The 21,705-nt window shown below is 41.1% G+C and overlaps 1 protein-coding gene across 4 annotated transcripts; it reads right to left on the bottom strand.

The window, feature by feature from the left end:
• Positions 1-1,301: 1,301 nt before the first annotated feature.
• FBXO28 (F-box protein 28) lies at positions 1,302-14,773 on the bottom strand. 4 transcript variants are annotated; one of them, XM_052695578.1, is made up of 7 exons: positions 14,532-14,621; positions 13,652-13,839; positions 9,308-9,417; positions 8,170-8,308; positions 5,683-5,878; positions 4,385-4,492; positions 1,302-3,888 (listed from the first exon to the last, which is right to left on the bottom strand). In XM_052695578.1, exons 3-7 carry the CDS (start codon positions 9,403-9,405, stop codon positions 3,494-3,496), a joined length of 936 nt encoding a protein of 311 aa, XP_052551538.1. In that variant the 5' UTR covers positions 9,406-9,417; positions 13,652-13,839; positions 14,532-14,621; the 3' UTR covers positions 1,302-3,493. The 4 variants fall into 4 exon arrangements, with proteins under 4 accessions (XP_052551538.1, XP_052551515.1, XP_052551524.1 ...); XM_052695555.1 differs by lacking the exon at positions 13,652-13,839 and having other exon boundaries at positions 14,532-14,773; XM_052695564.1 differs by lacking the exon at positions 13,652-13,839 and having other exon boundaries at positions 4,385-4,441; positions 14,532-14,773.
• Between the last annotated feature and the right edge of the window lie 6,932 nt (positions 14,774-21,705).

The following is a 21,705-nucleotide window of genomic DNA, read 5'->3' as shown; positions in this document are numbered from 1 at the left end:
ACTGATTTAACTACATGCTATGCCATCCTATTTACAAGAGGGTCTTGATGCTGAAAATTCCCTCGACAGCCTCAGCTGATAAGACAACTTCCCATAGTTAACTGTTAGAAGAGCTCAACAAAAGCAATTGGATTTCTGTTTCAAAACAGCCTTAACTTTTATGTGAAGAAACTATGTGAAGATATCCTCATAACATCAGTCACTTCTGTGATTAATGCATTATGAAAAGGGTATTAGGAATTTAAGAATTTACCAGCTCTTGAATCTGAACGATCTATTTTGCTAAGCAGGCAGTCTTCCTTACTGCAGGGCTTTCACCAATTACATTCATCAGGCCTTGTTCAGAAGATGCTTGTGTTCTGTACTTCCATACTCACAGGAAAATGCCGTGTTGTTCCATTTGGGGAGCAGGATGTGACTGCTAACAGCCCCTTCCTCAGAAAGTATCACTGTACAGCTTCTAGAGTCTTCTGAGGCCGTCTGCACCACGTTCATTACATATACAAATGTAGGAAAAAATAACCCACCAAACAACTGTGAAACAAAAAGGAAGCTGCTGGTTTTATAAAATAAGCTCAAGAAGGAAAGCCAGCCTTGCTGTTAAGCCATTTCCAGAAACGAACCACGGAAAACCAGTGCTATCGCTTTCCTTCCACTTTGAGTTGCTCAGTCCCAGCCCTTGCTACAAGTCATAAAGCTACAGTCTGATAACTGGCTGCAAATAAAACACTTTTCGTGTTACTTCATGAACAACACCTCAGTCTGACTGGTTTGAGGTTCTCCTTGATTGTATGGTCACTAGTTGCAACGATCACTGCACTTTACCATGTTGACACACTAAGCCTTGTAAACTTGCACAGAAATCAAAATTAATTTAGTTTTACTTCAGCCTAGGTATCAACTTGTTAGTGTATTGCAAAATGCATCCTTTTTTATTTAATAAGGTACAACACAGAGTCAGAAGTTAACGTCCAGCTATTTTCTCTAAGCTATTAATTCACTCTGTTTTCTACATTCTGTACCACTGATGTGTATTCCAGTCCTTTTGGGACCATCCAGTGCTGAACTCTCCCTTCCCAGGAAGTGGAAAGGAAAATAGGCTGTGCACTTTTCTTGAGTCCTTAGTGGCATTTCTTAGAGCTTGTTTTACTGCTCCTCTCTACCCGTGCAGCTGAGTGGGCTTGGTTCAATTGCAGTGTGCTTGGCAGTGTGCCGAGGGTCAGGATGCACCTGCTGACTTGCAGCTTCCTTGAGCTGAAGGTTCCGACTTGGCACCACACTTGGATAATGTTTCATGTAACAATACACTGTTGTTCTTTGAATCTCAGTTTACACATAGCTCTACAGGTTCACCAGCATATTAAAAAAAGGCACTGCTGCTGACTATCTCGAATGTCCCTGTGTGTTGTGAAGAGTGTCATTTGCATCTCGCAGAAGCACACAAAGACACTAAAGTGAAAGATGTTAAGAGATGTACCAACAAGCCTCAATAAATGCAATAAAAATAAGTTTATGCTTGTTCAGAAGTATTTAACCACAAGTATCTGGTAATTGGATCGTTATGTTACTTTGTCTACCTGAAAGACCATCAAATGAATTTATATTGAAAGATACAGCTAGCATGCTGGCATGTGGAATGATTCATAGTACCAACCTTCAGGAGTAAAAAATACAAGAGCAGTGGAAGACCAGTAACAGCAAATCGGCCTTTACCGGGTAATGTCTCCCCCAGGTAACCTTGCACCACTTGTTCAGTGCTCTTCTTCAGAAACATGCCTTCTGAAAAGCCTAAAACTGTCAAACAGGTATATTTGAAAATCATCTACCAAAAATTTGGCATTTGCAGTGTCAGTCCTGATATGAGCCCATATGTCCCAGAAGCAAAATCTTGAAGTTTCAGGAAAAATATCTGTTCTCCTACAATTTTGGAACATTTGGCCAGACGATTTCTGGTTCTGTTGGTGATTCACGTACAACCCCCATGTCAGCACTACAAGAAAGCCACACTTTAACCTCTGGTAAGGGTGTCAGAGTTCTGAACAGCTACAAAGCAGCATTTGCACTTTCAGTGCCATGCCAAGTTGAATTGGGCACCACCTAGGCCGAAAGCAGAAAAAACAAACAAACAAGAAAAAACCCCTAAAACTTAAATCAAATGATAAAGCTACATAGTTTAGTACATTAAAACAAAACTAAGGACAATAGTACTTGTATAAGGTTCCAAAAATATACAGATAAGAAAAGAAAATCACTGTATACAACTCTGAGGTTGTTAAAGTGAGCAGGGAGATTGAAGGTGTGAGACATGCTATCCCAGTGACAAGCTCAAAACAGAAGTGCAAAAGAAATTAAAGCTTTGTCTGAAGCGATTTACCTGTCAGGACAAAGAAGGCTGGAATATTGGCCTCAGTATTACAGAGAAATCTCCACTCCACTCCCAACACATACACACAAAATAGCTTAAATTTTTCTGTAATACAGCATTTCATTCAAATGGCGTCCCCCTGAGTTTAGTTACCAGAGAGACAGTTTGTCTGATTCTTATGTTTGCCTATGTATCAAGTGATGCATAGGTGGCTTCTCAATTCTCCTGCTTTGGCCAACAATCCCTGCAAGTTGCAGGCAGTGAAAGCAGCAGGTAGCCTGCACATAGCTGGCTCCCAATGCTCCTGCTGCTAGCTCTGCAAGACCACCCTGCTGTAAGAAAGCAGTTGTGCTGCATGCAGGTGTGGAGCTGTGGCTGAGGAATGAAGGAATTGTTCTACAGGGCTCTGTACTCAGAGAGAAGGACAACTTCAGACAAGTGCTTTTAGCAGGCTAAGCTCTACATGCATCTATGCATGCAAATGTAGAATATGGCTGCCAAGACCTAGAACTAGGGCGTGTGCATGTGATGATTGCATAATAGGCCTTTCCTTATAAGTTTACAAAAATATATAGGCAATAGCGTAACTGAAGAAGTCTGTTTTACTTGTTACAGAGATCCCAAAAAAGTATTTGCTGCTTTTCAGACATTCCAGACAAGGTCACTTGTAACAAAAAAGTCAAGTTCTCTAAAACATGATTTTAAAAGCGTTTCTTCAAGTGAACAGGACATCTGCTTTTAAGCTCAACTTTTTAGTCAGTTAAGACTGAATTTATTTAAGATTTTATGTGAACATACGCATAAACACAAATAAGTTTACTTTCAACACGTTTGCACGGAGAAAAAAAAAAAAAAAAAAAAAAAGGTTAACCCTTCAAAATGTAACAGAGCAGGTCTGGTTAGTATGTATCTATTGCAAATCTTAGAGATCCTGTGATTTAGGCCCACCCATCCAGAAAGCAGGGGAAAAGTCTCAATGAAAGAAAATTCACGTTCAAGTCTAAGTGGTGTGTTGAAGAGCCAGCAGCCTACGTGACACCATGAAGCTAATCACAGTATCCAGAGGAGCAGACCTGCCTGGGCTACTAAAGCAGTGTATCTTCCTGAAGGCGTCAGTGACTCCCCAAGTTATTTTCTGTTTCGAAGGCGTTTAGATTTCCTAGGACAGTCTGTGGATTCAACCGCCTTCCTCCGTTTTCTAGGAGATTGTTCATTTGAACCAGAACCTGAAGAACTTCCTACTGCGCTCTCCATCACCTCTCGCAGCTTGCGTTCGAGCTCAGCCAATCGGGCGTTCTGTTCACCTATGATTTGGGTTTGCTCTAGCAGTTTCTGATCTTGATCTTGGAGCTGTTTCTGTTGCTCTTGCACTTTGGTGCGAAGCTCTGAGATTTCTCGCTTTAGCACTGTCACACCTGCACCGTTTGCTTTTACTTGCTGCTGGAGTTTGGTGACTTCCTGTCTTGAAGGATTCTGCTTGGAGAACAGCTGCATTGTTGTTAGTGCTGCAGAAGGCCCTGGAACTTCAGAGGAAATTCTGGTTAGTACTCCACACGTTTAGACAAAAGCAGAGATCGTGTCCCACCTCTCCTACTTTGCTTACCCCTACATCACCCCCAAGCACAAATCTGAATACTGGCTGGGTGAACATGGAAACAGACTTACTGTTATTTTAAGTATCTAACAAGAGCACGTGGCATTTCAGGTCACAGCTAGTTCAATTTTAAATACTTGGATTTCCAGTAACATGGAAAACAGCTCATTCTTCATTTTCCATATATAAGCCCCCCCCACCTTCAGCCAGATCAACAATTACAGAGAGAACATGTGGTCAGCTAGAGTTAGTGACACATGTTAAGTCAAAAACCTGCAGTACAGCTATAAATTAGACGTATTATACAATATCTATGTGAAATGTATTTCAGTAGGGCACTCTTATTCTGCTGTCATAGTTGTAGATAGCTACAATTCTAATTGTTTCCTATTCAGGGCTTAACAAGATATCTCAGTTTAACTTACTTTTTAGAAGAAGGGGATTTATTTTCCATGATGATGTATACTCATTCTTCCTAAGTCCTAAAATCATACTGGAGTTTGAGCTTGGGAATGTTGTTTTTATTAAAATTCCTGCAAATCAAGGAGACTAACAGCTACTGTATAATTTCTTTCACTTCTTCTAACATAAAAAGCTATCCATCACTTTTTCTACTGTTTTACTCTTCTAGCAATGCAGTGCAAGTAAAATGAAGACAGAACAATCTGGAACAGCCTTGAACAGTCATCCTCTCCTTTTTTTTCTTTAAGATCCTCTTATTTGACACTAGAGGGTTACCATTACATATGCTACTCCCTCAACACAGGATAGGTACTTTCACATCACATTAAGCCTTGGGTTTGGTGAGCAGATTGACATCAACTATGGTTTTGGGCAACGCTTCCTTAGCTGACAGACTCATTGGAATTGAGGTATAATTATCTAGATATAATTAAGAGGTGGAATACAGCCTTATGGCTAAAGGGATGGACGAGACATGCAGCAAACCACATGCAGTTCCTACAGTTCAACCTCTCATTTTTGGTTAAGCTGTAATATTTTTTTTTTTGAGTTATCCTTTCAAAGAGCATATTCTGCAATCCAGTTCTCCAATGGTGTGTGGAAAGAAGTTCAGGACGGGGAAAACACTACAGTTCTACTAACTTTTTGCTTCTGGCCATTCTATGAGGCAACTACCTTAGCACTTCGGTTCACATCAATTATGGAAAGCCTGAGAGGTTTACAAAGGACCAGTTTGTTTATTTACAGACTATTATTTTAGCTGCCTTTTCAGTGTTACCCACAAGCATTTTGATTGTTAACATATACCTTGTTGCTTTGGGAATGCAAAGAAAGCACAAACTTGTGTGTTCTAGCTCTCTATGTACTACAGCAACTTAGGCCAATTCATTTGCTGATCCTTACTAAATATAAAAGGCGTCTTGAGTTGTCATCTCATGTGCCAAATTTCAACCAAGTGCAACGATAAAGTCTCATTCATTGGTGGCACAAAAGCGTTTGTTTAATGAATACACACTGTGCATAATTGTAACATACATTCAAGTGACCGTTCTTTTGCCAATACAAAGCCTCCTTAAATTACAAAGCGAATGAATTTCATGGCTGGCATTCTTAAGAAACAAGTATCGTTAATTCCTATGTGATAAAGCTCACTTATTGAAGGGAGGGAGCTTTAAAAAGATAGTGCTCTGAGTTTTAATAAATAAAATAATAAAAAAACAACAACAAAAAAACCCACTTAGCTATACATTGGAATTAATACCTGGGGCAGCTCCTATCAGACGTCCTGATACATCTGACCCAGGAAGCTTCCTTTTCAGTATTGGAACAATCTTCTCATCAAAATATTCCATAGCCATGGAAGAAATGTCCCTTAGTTCTTGAAGAACTTCATGAGCTCTTTGAGGAGCTCTTGTAGAGTTTACATACCTTAGCACACGGTAAATTTCATCTATTACCTAAAACATTTAAGAAGAATTAGGATTTTTCTGATAAAGACAAGATTATCTCAGATCATTCTAAAAGCGTTGGCACATCAGAGACTTTCACTACAGAACTACTACTCCTGCACATCACTCTGTGTGTTAGTTCTTTATTGGTGTTTGGAAATGAAGTATCGTTTGCGATATACCAGACAAAAGCATTCACTTGATGGATCACAGTTCTATTGAAACTCATGAATTAACACGTGTGAAATTGTTTTACTGCATCCATACTGACATTTTACATGCTCAGTAAAGCATCGTCATTTCTTTTTGGAGAACCAAGATAAAAACTGTTCAGTAAGCAGTCATTCTCACAGCCAGTCATGAGATGTACACAACACAGGAATGGAATAACAAGAATTACTGTTATGTCAGTCTGAAGAGCTGTAAATATTTACATGAATTCACTTGCTCCTACTCAAAATATTGCAAATTTGGATTACACCCAAAATGTATTACTTTATGAAATACCAATCCAGGACTGGCAGAGAGCATAAGCACCCTCTTAAACAGGCTTGAAAAGCAGCCTTTTGTTTAGCAGAACTACAGAGATGAAAGGTGCCTCACTAATCTATGAATTACAGTTTGTGCAGGCCAAGATAGAGTGCTGGTTTCTTACTACAGAAACTACCAAGCCAGGAATTTTGCACATGATTAAGAATGGCTTAAGACTTTACTGAAGGATGTGGGCCTCAAGAGCCTAGAATCAACAGAGCATCCCATCTCACAAGAGAAAGAAGCTCCCAAAGGCTTCTTTCTCTAATTTTATTCACATTATATCCCGTCAGTAACAACATCCACAAAGCATTTTTTTGCTATCCTCAACATAAAATCTTGCAGTGGCACTTCACTATGAATTGTTAAGAACCCTTAACACAATATGCTGAACCTCAAACCAGGATTCACGTGTTCTAACACATTCATTTCCTGAAAGTTCTGCAGCAGCTTCATTCAAACATGGCAGCTGGGGGAAAATCACATGCTGAACCTTGAATAGGCTTGACCAAAATCTGACTTCCTGGTGAACTGATAACTGTGGTGAAAGAGCAGCAGCGGTATCGAGCTCGTATACCAAGCAAACAGTTAAAAAGATCTCTTTTAGCTGTTACATAGGAATACAAATAATGTCTTTATGACCCAGTGCCCAGAAGGAAAATGGCTGCCAAACTTGTTTGCACAACTTCTACACACCCCAGGTCTAGCTTCAGCACTGCCTTTCCACCTGCTCCTCAGGAAAAGTAAGGCAACATTTCTTTTAGGTATTCTATTCAGTACATGAATATCACAGCCTTACATTTATTTGACTTTGTTATATTACACTGTATTTTAAATTAGATTATAGATATAAAAGTAATATAAACTTAATAAACCTAAATATATTAAACTATAGTAATTTAGATTAACTTAGTATCAAGGCAATAAAAATGCATGGAAATCAAGTTACCTCTTCAAGACAAAAACTGTTTCATGCTGATAGCCTATCCTGCTGTACTGAATGCAGAAACGCCTGCCATGCTTCATCTCAATCCAACAGCTAACTTCTGCATTCATCCCAGAGCAACCCAGTTCAGCCCATGAATAGCAGAATGTTAAGCTAATGGACACAGATTTTGTTTCAATCCAAGCTTTTTTTGAGTTTCTTCCTCAGACAATGATCTTGTCAGTTCCCCTCTATTCCTCTGTTTTTACAGCTTATAAAACAATCCTATAACTTGATTAATTTATACTTTATGCTGGGGTAGTAGTCTGAAATATCAGAACTGTTTAGTAGTAATAATACTGAACAAAGTTTACGTACATTTAAAGTTTACCCACCTAATTTACAGAAGCACCTCGTCCACAGCAACACTGAAAGGTGCTTCCACATACTATATACATCTCACTTCAATTAACTTGAAGTATTCAAACACATATGAAAAAAAACTTAGTCTTCTGCTGTATCTTCTGATGACCTGGAGTCCAGCTATTTTGTACAGTTACAGTTCAGAGTTAAACCCTACATGTCCTGTGTTATAAAAATCCTTGTAAAAATCCTGAGGGAAAGTAGATATTAAATTTTAAATGGTATTTAGATACAGTCTGGTTCATTCATTTCACACTGCCTGTTACATAGGAGCATTAACTTGTGTGTTCTAAGTATCTCAATCAGTTTCAGTAGCATATACATTACACAATCTGGAGCAGCTGGGACAAATTTACTTGAAGTTACACAATCATGTTTTTTAAAAAACATACACATTCACATAAATTAGACTACATTTTACCTTTCCAGGTATGAAGCAACAGAGATTGGAATCCACATACTTCATGAAAGTCATATTTAACAAAGAGAGTCTCGTTTCTACAGCAGCAAGGATGTCTGCATGACGAGCTAACGAATGGTTTCTTCTTTCTGACTCTCGTCTAGAAGACAGACCATTAAGTGATTTACATGCAGTAATTCAACAAGGAGTTCACAAAATAAAACTTTAACTGTCACTCAATTTAATCCTTAAAACCATTTAGAGGTTTGAAAACATAACCGCTACATTTGTTCTGTCTACGGACAAAACACGGCAGAGATTAGATATCAGCTCATAACAGCATTGCACACTTTCTGAAGACAATTTTTTTTTTCTCTAAGTAATTACATCTTCTGCTACCCATAAACTCTGTATGTCATTTGGGATGCTAAAAGCAGGCTTTCAGTACTAACTAGCAGCAGACAATGAGTCAGGGTGGTTATTTTTATCCTCCCATATTCCTGCATTTAATATTTCAACGCAACACACAGATTTAATACAGCATTACTGCTGGCTACAAAGCTCAAGCTGAAGTACAAGCTTTTGGCAAATAATCTCAGCAGTAAGTAGCATTTAGTTTCTTCACTTTGATTGGGAAATCTGATAGGATAGGGCAGCAGCAATTGCACATATACACTGGAAAGAGGAGAAAAAATACTGCTTTTAAGAGAACCTTAAGCTCCCAGTAATGAGAGCTCACAGTCTCCTCCCTTTCCTAATTTAATCCCTGGCACTGAAGAACTTTGCCTTTTAAGCAGAGCCATAGACAAATCATCAGTTTGTCTTGAAGAGGAATAGCATTTATTCATTCTAGGCATCCCTTCTGGCTTTGCCAGAAAGGCTGAAGAACACAAGACTCTTCTTTACACTGTTTAGAACACCAGAGACAATTTCCAATATTCCAGCTCCTAGTATAGTATAATGCAAGGTACATTCATCCACACCATTATCTTGTAATTAGATCTTAGGTTATAATGCTTTCGGGGGGAAAAATAGAAAACAAAAGAGATTCAAATTCTCAAGATATGTAACCAAATTAGCCAGCAAGAATCTCCCTTTTAGTATAATGCTAAAAAAAAATCTAGCACATTGAAGTTCAACAATTTTAGCTGGTACATACCTTGGAAGCTGAGCTTTAACTTGCTTTTGACACAAGTTGTGGTATCTTTCCACTTTTAGAAATCCCTGATTTAACATTCGTTGACAAACCAAGTCCATTCGTTTACAAACCTGTATTTAAGTAAAACAAAAAAATCTTTTAAGTATCAAATAATGTCACAAGACACTTTTACTATTTATTATCTTACACATACTTGCTGAGTACCACAAGATTCCCTTAGCAGTTTTTCTTGAATTTCAAGACACAGAAACTGCAGTACAACTTAAGGCACTGCCATCTCTAATACTGATCAGGAAGGAATGCTACATTCCACACAGTTCACAAGCAAGTCTCCTGATTCTGCATAACAAGAGACAGTAGGCTGAATTCCACTCATGCATAAGCAGACAAAATTTCCTTCTAATGATAGTGGAAGTTGAAAAGCCCTCTTGTCACTCAGAGTCACTCTGGTAGATGGTCTTGGAGGTCTTTTCCAACCTTGGTGTTCTATGATTCTATGAAGTCAGTATTATCTCAGAAAGATGCCTTAAGAAATGATGTTTTTCCTTCGATGCTTATAGTTCATCTTTTGGAAGACAGACAGAATGAAAGAATTATGCACTCTAGCACACAAGAAGCAAGATTGTGTGCTAGATTCCTTTTAGATTCCTTTTCACACAGAAGTCTTCTCTGTTTAACAGATTCCTTTGCTGGCTATGTTGGATACCAACAGCTGTTTTCTTTCACAGCAGTAGGTAGTAATGACATTAATACCTGCTCTAATGCTACCAAACCCTGAAACAGAAAGTCACACTTGCACAAGGGCTGTGTTAACAATACAGTTATTCAGCAGGAGAAAAACAAGCAAGCAAAAAACTCCAAAATCCAAGATACATTGTTAGGGACAAACAGTGGAGAAGCACAAAGGGAAATTTTCATCATGTTTATACTGACATCTGGTGGCAGAAAATACCTCCCATATCCAAAAGGCAGCAGGCTGTAACAGCTAAGAACTGCACTGGATTTTTAAACATAAGATTTTCTAATTTTACTAATTTGCCCTGGTTTCTGGACACTGTCCATGTTTGTGACAACAAGCAGTCTAGAACCCAAACACTAAACTGATGCCATCAGAAACCAATAATGACTGTCTGCAGCTTATTTAATGTCACCTCTTAGATCTCAACTGATTCCCTGTGACACCATTTAAAAATACGACACTTGAAGTTACAAGAATGCCTGTCTTGGACTGCTTTATCAGCAGTCATACCTAAAGCAGCATATCACCATTTTCAGTGCTCATATTGGTCCAAGACAGTTTCTGATATTTCCTATCCCAATGGACTGTAAGAAAGCCAGAAGTTCAAACTTGCTCATATTTGCCGAGTTTTGTGGATATTTCCTTACTCTAGCCATAAAGCTACATCAGCCCACATTCCCTCAAATGCCAGCCCAAGTAGAACACTGTGTTCAAATTTCAGTGTTAGAAAGTTGTTTCCAATACCATATGAAATGTAAAAGGTGGCTCTGCTTAGCATGATGACATGTATACAGTAACAGATCTGGCAGAAGAGCTCATTTTCCACTTCGTTATAAACAAAGCGACTCAATCTGCTAGAGGACCAACAGCTTCCCTTCCTTCAAGCACGTGTTATTTCTTCCCAACTTCACTAACAGATGACCAGTATCAAAACTGGAGGTAAAAATGTATTCCAAGTGTTCAGATTCATTGCATGTTCTTTTTTAAAATCAATAGAGGCTACACAGACACTGTATTTCATAACGCCTTTGTAGGTTAAAGAATAAGTGACAAAATGCTGATGACTTCAGCAAGCCTTAAAATAGAAATGCCTGTAAATACAGATTTATTGAAACTGTGGGAAGATTAAAGCTGAGCAGTCCTTATTTGCGCTCTGCAGAACACTAGTGCAAAGTTGCTGCACAATCTAAGACACTTCTGATATGTGCCTCAATCCAAGGTAACCTTATCTTCAGTGTTCATGGAAGGCATTTATTAATTGTTTGCTTTTCACTGTGGGACTGTTTGTTTGCAGTCATGTGGCAATAGCCTGAATGGAAATGTATTTCCAAGCTGAGACTAAGGACATCATTATTACCCCACTTCAGAAGTGTCCAGCTCTCATCCTCTTGGCTGACTGCATCTGGAAAGAGAACTTAGAGGGGCACAAGCCCATCCTACTGTTTTAGGACAACTGACCAAAGTTCGGTGACTGTGACACCGCTACAGTAAACTGTTATGTAGCAGCCATGCTCAAAACTAACTACCCTTCATTAGGAGGAGCACTACTCAGCATTCCAAATGTCACATAATTGCATCTCAAAAAGAAGACTTGTTTCTTCCAGACAAGGATGTTACCACATTTAATAGACAGTACACATATACATTTACCAGTAGAATTCAAAGTGATTTCAGAAGGAAGTACTGACTCAATTTTACTCTATTTTATTCAGGAAAGTGCAGGCTCCACTTAAGTGAATATAGCATCATACAAATAAGGCATAATTAAGTGAAATGACTTGTTCCAGGAAAATGGCTCTAGGTTTTCATTCCTGCTTTGCCATTTTCCTATTCACAATGTAAGGCTACTTAAAAAGCGTTCCTTCCCCCTGCAACAGCATTCAAAGCTATCAGTTTAGGGACTCCACACTTTCTGTCAGTGTATGTAAGGTTTGTTTAGGCCAATTGATGCCCTGCCTTCCCCAAGGTGCTTTAACCCTAAGAATGCATTCCATGGGATAATGAGGCTGTTTCGGAGCATACTTTTAATGAGCATGAGACCTAAGGAATTTAATCCCTGCCATTCAATTAATTTGGTCCCATAACATATCCTTAGCAGAATCCTACTCATTATGAAATGCATTCTGAGAAGCAACTCAAGTAAATTCTCAAAGAAAAGTTTGCTGTTTGTGCAATGCACAAACACACAAGTGTATCCTAAAGTTATCTGCCCTTAAAAACCTGACAATGATGAATTTCCATTATGAACTCATGCCTAAACAATGTTATTTTGAAATGCTACCGTAATTCTCCATCAATATTGTCTGGAGTTATGTCCAGTTTCCTCACCTCTGTTTAGCCTCCAGTGAACCACCAAAATAACACCTTTAGTTCTGCATGGCAATTGAAAAGATCGAGATGATCAAGTATATGTGGTTTTGATTAGGCCAGACCAGAAGGGCAGTGAGTCTTGACGTTAGTGCTTGTTAAACAAGACAAGTGTGCTTTTCGTGTATTTTCTCACCTTGTGTGCTTAAGGGCACCATGAGGAATGCAATGAAAATTAAGGTTTTTGGCTGTCAGCTACTCATAAATTAAAAATAGGGAAAGATCAATTTCCCCAGTGCCCATATGCCATGCTGTCCCACTGGCATCATCCAAGGGGACCCCTGGGGCAACAAAGCCAGTGAAGGGTGTAGAGCACCAGGGGAGGTTCAGGTTGAATATTAGGAAAACGTTCTCTGAAAGTATGGTTAAGCATTAGCACAGGCTGTCCATGGAGGTGTTGGAGTCAGTGTCCCTGGAGGTGCTCAAGAAACGTGTAGATGTGGCATTTGCAGACAGGGTGGTGATGGTCAACAGTTAGATAAGATGATCTGAAACATCTTTTCCTGCCTTCATGATTCTATGAGTAGTTTCCCTCATCTACATCTAGTTTTATTCCTTGTATGTGCATCTCTACTGATATTTATCCACTTTGTTTTTGCTGTTCTTGAAATGGCTCATAGCAACAGTCTTCTTGAAAAAATGGACTTGTGCTACATAAGAGAGGTTGTTTCACTTCTTAAGAAACATGGAGAATTAAGCAGTTATTTAAGTCCTTATACCACCTTTCCCATTCTGAACTTCACTGCTGACAAAGCATTGTTTATAAACACTAACAGCCTTAGAGGAAGAAGAAAACCCTCCTACTGCTTAGTGACAGTTCCCACAGCTACCATTTATAAAATGCAACAGGAAAACTGAAGCAAAGAGCGGTGCCTAGTGCAGCAATAGAGAGTATATGACAGTAAGCACACCCAAACACAGTACATGTACACATGTACACAGTACACAGTACAGTACACAGTACACAGTACATGTACACATGTACTTCCCTTTATCCAAACTGTAGAGGCTGCCATCCATAAAAGTCATACTATTTTTTTTCCCCCACACATCCACTATCTACTCTCACAGAAGAGGCAAATCTTTGGAGATTATAGGACTGACAGCATGCTAGAAATATTAAGTACCATATCATAGAATGGTGTGGGTTGGAGGGGACTCTGAAGCCCACCCAGCCCCAACCCCCAGCCATGGGCAGGGCTGTGCCCCCAACTCAGCTGCCCAGGGCCCCATCCTACCTGGCCTGCAGCACCTCCAGCGATGGGGCACCACAGCTCTATGGGCAGCTGTGCCAGGGCCTCACCGCCCTCTGAGTTAAAGACTGTACTGTGTGTTTGGTGCAGTATGAATAAAACCAGAGCTTCTGCTTAAAGAGCTTTCAGTTTAGAATCAGGTTGCTGATCTGGGACAAATGCGGTCCAATTCTCTGCAGAAATACATATGTAATACTATCTGGTTTAAGCTAATGAGTTCTTAAACTAGAAACAGCACAGGCAAGTTGACAGAGGGTTACATAAGCTGCGTATTAATTCCCTCACTATTATTCCATACATGATCTCATACAAAATTGAGCAAGATCACAGCCAGTCATATTATGGCACAGTTTACACGAGGCTCCTGAGGCAGTTGAAGACTAATACTGATCTCCTCGCTGACCTCCGAGCTTTTTTGGGCACAACGAAGTTTGCAGGTGGAGCTCGTATCTTTTATTAGATCCGTGAGCACGGCTGGGAGCAGCAGGCGGACTCTCGGGCAGACACGGCTTTAAGTCTTCCTTTCCTGCCCCACTTTTCTTTCTAGACACCGGGTAAGGTCCTCGGAGCAGCGATCTCGCCACCTCCTACACCCGGGGATTTACGTCTCCGGCACCCCGCGCTGCTTTACAGGGCTCGGAATGGGATCAAAGGCGTGAAGAGGCGGCAGGGTCCCTCTAGGAACGCGGGCACGGCTCACACCTGCACGCCCGTGCGGGAGGCGCGGGGCAGGCAGAATGGGGAAGCTTCAGCCCTGCCCAACCGGCTGCCCGCCTCCTCCCCGGCGCTGCTTCCGCTCCGGCGGCTCCCGGGGCGGCCGCGGCACGGACCCTCGCCCGCCTTCCCTCCCCTCCCCAGCCCCTACCAGGCGGAGCTGGCTCGTCTCGTCGTAGGACAGGAAGCTGAGGATGCTCTCGATGGCCACGATGGGCAGCCCCATCAGCGTGTTGCTCTGAGGCGGCTGCTCCAAGGGCGCCGGGGCTTCGGGAGACTGCGAGAGCGGGGGCGGGGAGAGCCGCGCCGAACCCGGGGCGCCGCCTTCCCCCTCCGACAGGAGCCGCTCCTCCGCCGCCGCCATCTTACAGCCCGTCCTTCCTCCGCTGAGGGCGGGCGGCCGGCCTTCCTCTGACGGCACTTCCGCTCTCGCTTGAGGAGGGCGGGGACTGCCGTGGGTCCCCGGGGCCCTGTAGGGTCAGGGGGAGCGGACAAGGTGGAGCAGGGCTCGCTGCCTGCGGGAGATCCGCTGCGAGGGGTGGCTGAGGGCACAGGTGACCCTGTCAGCGAGAATAGAGCGGGATAAAAGCATCTGGATCTGGTGTGTTCTTTACACCAAGTACTTGAAGTAACTACTGTTGTTGCAGATGAGCTTAGTAAACCAGCAGTTTGCCTCGCACTGCTGGTTTTATACAGAACTGTAGAGGGTGGAAAGGACCTCTAGGGATCGTCTGGTCCAACCCCCTGCTGCAGCAGCTCCCCACAGCAGGTCACACATGGAGGCGTATCTTCAGAGGAGAGTCTGCAGCCTTTCTGGGCAGCCTGTTCCAGCACTGCACCGTTCTCACACTAAAAACTTCCTTCTTTCCTGTGTTTGGACTCTGACAACTCCATATGGAACAGTAACATTGTGAATTTTTGTTACAAAACTGTAACAGTCTTGTGAAGGCCCCAGAACAAGACCTGTACTTTAACACTTTTGTGAAGGGTACTGAGCAACCCTATGCTGTGCGCAAGTGCAAGTCAGGAATTAGTGGTCTTGCTTAAGGTGATCTTAGGTCCTTCACACAACCACAACCCTCCATGGCCACTATGTGAATGGAGAAGCACGGCTGGTACAGCATGCATGCAGTGCTTGATACTGGACATCCTATGCCTGGCAACAACTCCTGGCTCAAGTAGAAGGGACCATCATACAGCATAAAAGGCATATGCTTTTGTCAGCCAGTGGCGCTTGCTCCTGTACATCCTCAGCCACCCCAGAAGCAGAAGGACAGACCCTCAGAATATAGAATCACAGAACTAAGGCTGTTTTGTACAACTCCCCTGCAATTAACAGGGACACCACAGCTAGACCAGGTTGCCCAGGGCCTTATCCAGCCTCACCTTGAAAGTCTCCAGGGATGGAGCATCAATCATATCCCTAGGCAACCTGTTCCATTGCCTCAATACCCTCACTATAAAAGATTTTTTCCTTATATCTAACCTAAATCTACCCTCTCTGAGCTTAAACATCATGAGATTCACAGCAGTGACTTACTTTTCTTTCCCTTTCTCTGTCTCCTTTTCCTCTCTTGCTCTCCCATCTTTTAATAAATAAAGGCACACTTCTGCTTGATTAACAACTTGACTATTTTCTGAGTCTTAATTCGGAGGGACTGAGATTGATACAACAAACTGCAAGCCATTTCGGCTTGCAACACATGGAACGTCCCATGATCCAGTTGGTGTCCACTGCCCCTTTTTCTTTCGCTGGCCTCATCCACTTGACTTTTGCCCATTAGGTATTCATTAGCATTGATAAGATCTCCTCTCAGTCTCCTCCAGGCTGAACAGCCCCAGGTCTCTCAGCCTTTCCTTGTCCAAAAGATGCTCCAGGCCCTCATCATCTCTATGGCCTTGCACTGGACTCTCTCTAGGAGATTCCTGTTGTTTTTTTTTTAACCAGGGATCCCAGAACTGGACACAGTACTCCAAATGTGGCCTCACCAGGGCAGTTAGAGGGGGAGGATCACCTCCCTCAACCTCTTGGCCACAACAATTGATGCGCACTAATGATGCACTGTGTTAGTCTCATGCAGTTCACTGTAAAGCTACAGGGTTTTCCTTTCACTCTGTGAAAGAGAAGAAAGAGTAAGGTGGTCACACTGGGAACTGTATGAGTTTGACTTTCAGAGGTGTAATGGCTGCAAAGAGAGCTGGTTGCTGTGTTACAACGCCGCAGTAATCCCCCAACACAGCCAGACCTAACAAAATGCACAATTAATCAAATTCTGCTCTTTTATTTGCCTATACATTAGTGATGTTTCTTGGTCATAGTAGCTGTATCTGGTGTGGGAGTGCAGAGCAATGGGACCAAAGGCTGTTTCTGGAACCTTCCTGATGCTTCTTAGTGTAGCCACTGGCACTTGCACTGTAGCTTCACAGCCATTTTACTCTGATAGGGGTGGGCACAGTTTTTGAAAGCTAGTAGTGTGAGTGTGCATATAATATTAGGGAATGGTGTTGCTTAAAACTGTCTTACTGAAGGAAGTCACTGTCAGTGTGGGAAGTGACAGCAACAAAGCCTATGGGAAAAATTCACAAAATGTCTGGGAAGAATGGGACTGCTCATTATAGTACCTGTGCCAAGGTAGTACAGCCTTAATTAATGTAGGACTAAAGCAGTGGCTGCCTGCAGCATTCTGGTACAATTTTTTTTCGGCTAAACTTATGGTCTTTGAAGGTTTATCATGACCCTTTTAATGTTCAGCTTCTTCCTTGGAAACCCATCTGGAACCTCTATCATAAAAGAAAAAAAAGGAAAATATTATCTTGGGAGCAGGGAAAATGTGTGAGACTTTATGTGTGTCATCCTAATGGCACTCCAAAAATGTGCACTGAAATTAATATTTCCTTTTTAGGAGCAGAACACATTGTGTATTTCCCCTCCTCCCTTTCCCATGTCATCAATGCTGCTGTAAAACGATCTGGCTATCTTAGAGAACAAGGGGTTATTTATGGGAATGGTTTTATGGTTTCTCCTTTCAGATGCACTCTGAGTGGTTTAAAACACACTTGAGAGAACTCTTTGTAATCTTGTGACTTGGCATGGGAAGTCTATGCTGGTAGTCCACTAATATTGTAAAAGCAAGTGTTTTTTTTTTCCTCTTAATATATGTAATTTAAAATAGTTTCAAGAATGCTTTCTGTTTATTCATGTAATTTGAGCAGTTGGAGGTTTTGAGTACTGCTTTACGTTTTAAGACAAACCTTTATGCCTAATAATATATAAGCTGCATTTTCTATACGTTTATTATATTAGTAAGTATAGTGTAACTGTGCTTACATAGGAACTGACAAGTGTAGGAACTGAAAAGTGGACATCTGGAAAGACAGGAGCAAAGGAAAGAAATCCAGCAGCTGAAGCTGAAGGTAGGTGTGTAACCAGGCCAAGAACTGTGAGGTTAATAGGGAATATAGCAGCGAAGAGGAATAACGTGCTGAGAAATTCAGTATAAGAGCAGAAGCTGGGTGGGAGGAGAACAGATTTGTTTTATTAAGTTAGTATAATCAAGAGAAAAATAGAAAATGCCTTCCCACAAGGCAGGTTTTCTTTTCTCGGGTGGTGGCAGTTTGCTCACTTTGTGTATCTTACATATATATATATATATATGTAAAAGGTGCTAAATTTGAAATCAGACAGTTATATTTGAGTAGCTGTATTTTTATACAGGCTGCTGGATACTGAGGCAAAGTCTAAGGCTTAAAACTAATGCAAAATCTTGGTGCAAGTCCACGTCCACACAAAGCTTAGGGCATGGGTTATAAAGGAGAGTAGTTACATGTAGACAGACTGTTGCTTTTGAGCCTGGAATTAAAAGAAACCAATCAGGCAAACAAAAATAAACAAATATCAGCACCACAGCCATTTCGTTTTTACAGGTTTCTAACAAGAGTAGGCAGAAGTGTAAATTTGCACGTATTCATGTTTTGCAACTAAAAATGCTATGAAATAATAGGTAACTTGATACTTACTTTCATTTGTATTTATAGTTTCAGAAAGCAGTGTAATCCCAGTTTTGTTAAATGAATATGTTTAAGTGGATGCTTTGTAGTTTTGCAAATTTGGGGCCCAGTGGTGCTAGATGTATAAAAACCTGATTGAGAAACCACCTCTACAACCTCCATCCACCTTTTAATTTATTTGTAGTACCCTGTGTAAGGTCTCTGATATTAATCTTAAAATGAAGCTCAGAGGCAGAACAGTGAGGATGAAAGAAAACATTCTCTGCAGATTTTCTCAGCTAAAAGCGCAGGGACCAAACTAACCTTGAGTAGTTTTGGTAGGCTAAGTATGTTGCACAGTCAGGCTCTCATTAAATAGAATTTTTGGTTTTAGATTTCCAAAAAAAGTTTAAATAAGTATTTTCAAATCCACAAGCGACTGAGGGTTTGTGGACAAGTAATATGTTTATTAGGTAAGCTGTGGAATCGTGTATTGGCTAGCACGTTGCCTTGGCCATGTTAAGTGTCTTCACACTGCTGTGCTCAGGTGTAAGCTCAGTGGAAAAACCTACCTTAACAGAAAGGCAGTCTTAATCACGTGAGTTTTGCTATTGTTCTTTATTACATTTCTTCTTCCCTAGGGCAAAGATTCAGTTTCCACCATTAGAAAGTACTCAGTTTTTCTGCTAGTCTGCTTGATGTAAGTTTCAAGGAACTCTCTTGATTTTTTGCATATTACCATATACTTAAACTATGATAAAGAGAATTTGGTGGAGACACCAGTAATGTCGTAATGTCCCTTAGTGTCTCATCGTTTCAGCTCAGTGAAACATCGCTGGCTGTACCAATAGTGCTGATGTGTAAGAAAATGAGAGCTTCTAAAGTGTCAGTTGTTCTTTGTAGACCATACACCTCTGTCTGATGTTAGAAGGTTGGGTTAGAATTGCTGATGCACAGCTCTGTGTGAGAATGTGAAAAGAAAATGAGTACACTAACCAGAAGTAACAACGATGCAGTCTCCTCAATTCTGTGGTTCCCTTACAAAAAAGAGTGTTGGGCCTGATCTTGAAATCATTTTGTGTTTTCTGAAATCCTACAGATTTCATTCTCTCTTGACCCCAGAGGAATTGCTAGCATGAGCTAAGGCTGGCTTCTTGGCAGCTGAGAAACAGGAACAAGGGAGCAATAAAATGGAAGCATTCATTTAACTCTCCACATGCTCTAACCTCCTGCTAGGATGTAGCTCCACTGTATGACCAAGCAGAGTCCCAAAGCTGATGATAAAGAATGGGATTTTGATCATAAAATTCCTGTTTGCAAAAGCTGAATCTGTATGTTCTTAATTAGCATGTTGTTTAATTCCTTCCCATTCTTCCTTATTGACCAACTCCCCTATGGGATAGCTTGAGGCAGACACAACTGCAGTAATTGCCTCATGCAGACATTCTGCTACAGAGGGTCTTCAGTCAGGATTCGTGCTGAGATAAATTGACAGAAATCCAGAGTGAGTCCGATGAATATAATGTTATTATTGAGAATAGCAGCTGTACATGATGCATACAAAACACTGATTTCTGCCAGCCTACCTTTGTTCCAGGGATGCTGAGGACTAATGGAAGAGGAAGCATTTCTCCTGTCTCTGGGGGACTTTCCAGACTTGCTTTAGATGGCTGGTTGACCTTCTGTTGAGTTACCTCTGGAAAAAAAGTCTGAATTTATATTACATGGAAAATAATTTAGTATGGAAATTAGCGTTTTCTTCTAGCAAATAATTCAAAGAAGCTTTAGTTTACCGAAGTTAAATAATTCCTAGCTGATATGGAAAGAATTGAAGACTTTTGTTTGCTGTGAGTGATGCTTACACAGGGAGATGTTAATGCTACTTTCTACTTTTGCAGATTCACCATTTGAAATTGTTGTTGAGTCATCAGCTTATGAGCTGAATAGATTGCAGCAAAATCAATGCAGATTTCAGAAGCAGTTTCTGAGTGCTGCTGGTCTCTGAGTGCTGCTGACTTCTTAGAATTATTTATTAGCTGACTGGGTGATGTGATCAAATGAGCGCACTGCACAGTGGGGTGCATATGTGATTTAGATAAAGTGATTAGCTGACAGAGAGCGGGTTCACAGCTGAAGAAAGTAATTTTAGTTACCAGACTCAGATGTTTTGGAAAGAAGTACCTTTTCCCCAGGAGGAAGGTATGCCTTTTATATCACTCCTCAATGACAAAAACACCCCCAACCTTTTATACCTAATACATTGGACGTGACAAGTTGTGGCAAGTTGCAATGTCTTAATTAAAAATTCACATCTGCCAAATGCCTCTTTATGTTTTGTTTTGAATACAACTTGAGTTTTTCTTCTGCAGGAGCCACCTGGGTGATGATATAGGGTGTCCTGGCTTGTGTGGTTAACAGATTCCTTTAGGGATTTCATCAGTCTCAGCTGCAGATTTCAGTACTGGTGAACCTTTTTTCCATCTGGGAAGTAGACTCAGTCACTGCTGTACATTTTCTGCAAAACTCTTTCCGCTGCAAAGTCTATGATTTGACATTTAAAAACAAAATAAATACTGAAAATGGTGTGCATAACTTTGTGAATGCAGAGGGCTTGAACAGCCTGGCAGTGCACAGCTTGTCCACAGGAAGCAGAGGGGTCTGCCTTGAGGGCAGCCAGACACCACGTATTATCCATTCCCTACTCAGCAGCAGAGCTTGGACACAAAGGTATCCTGGGGCTAACCCTCCGGTATGGAACCAGTGGCTGAGCTTGCTGAGCCCTGTCTCAGCACTGATGAAGTACTGGAGATTGGATGCTCTCATACTCAGTGGCTTGCCCAACTCCTGCCCAAAGTTAGCATTACAGATAAGAGAGAGAGTTTTGGGTTAGAGTTAGGGTTTGGTTAGCAATTATGGCTATATTATTAGAGAGTATTAGGATTATGTTTTGGGTTAAGGTTAAGGCTAGTCAGTGTCCAGGGTTAGGGCTATGGGTTAATGTTAGTTTTAGGGTTAGGGTTTAGTGTTAGAATTAAAGTGAGTGGTTATATTTAGAGTTAGGGTTAGAGTTATGTGTTTATGTTAGGGATATGTTTAAGGTTAGGTGTTAGGGCTGGAGGTTAGTGTTACGACTGACCTCGCTAGTGCCAGGTTTTAGGGGATAGGAGTTCTGGTTCTAGCGAGCATTAGGATTTAGGGTTAGTGAATAGCATTAGGGCTATGTTTAGTTTTAGGATTAGGGTCTGGTTTAGGGTTAATGTTAGAGATCTTCATCCCCAACCCACTCAGTTTAAATGAACAATTATCTTGGCTTATTGCATTCTTCTTCCTGCCTTTCT

This window comes from Tympanuchus pallidicinctus, unplaced genomic scaffold, assembly GCF_026119805.1.
Source record: "Tympanuchus pallidicinctus isolate F22 unplaced genomic scaffold, pur_lepc_1.0 scaffold1, whole genome shotgun sequence".
Classification (NCBI taxonomy): Eukaryota; Metazoa; Chordata; class Aves; order Galliformes; family Phasianidae; genus Tympanuchus; species Tympanuchus pallidicinctus.
This window is presented reverse-complemented; position numbering and strand designations above follow the sequence as displayed.

Excerpts from the sequence above, each read along its gene's own strand:
- FBXO28 (XM_052695555.1), bottom strand. The coding sequence starts at position 14,744 with ATGGCGGCGGCGGAGGAGCGGCTCCTGTCGGAGGGGGAAGGCGGCGCC. Across the intron at positions 8,309-9,307 it reads GTTAAAGCTCAGCTTCCAAG|ACGAGAGTCAGAAAGAAGAA; the intron begins GTATGTACCAGC and ends TCTGTCTTCTAG. Across the intron at positions 3,889-4,384 it reads AAATCCCCTTCTTCTAAAAA|TTCCAGGGCCTTCTGCAGCA; the intron begins GTAAGTTAAACT and ends TTTCCTCTGAAG.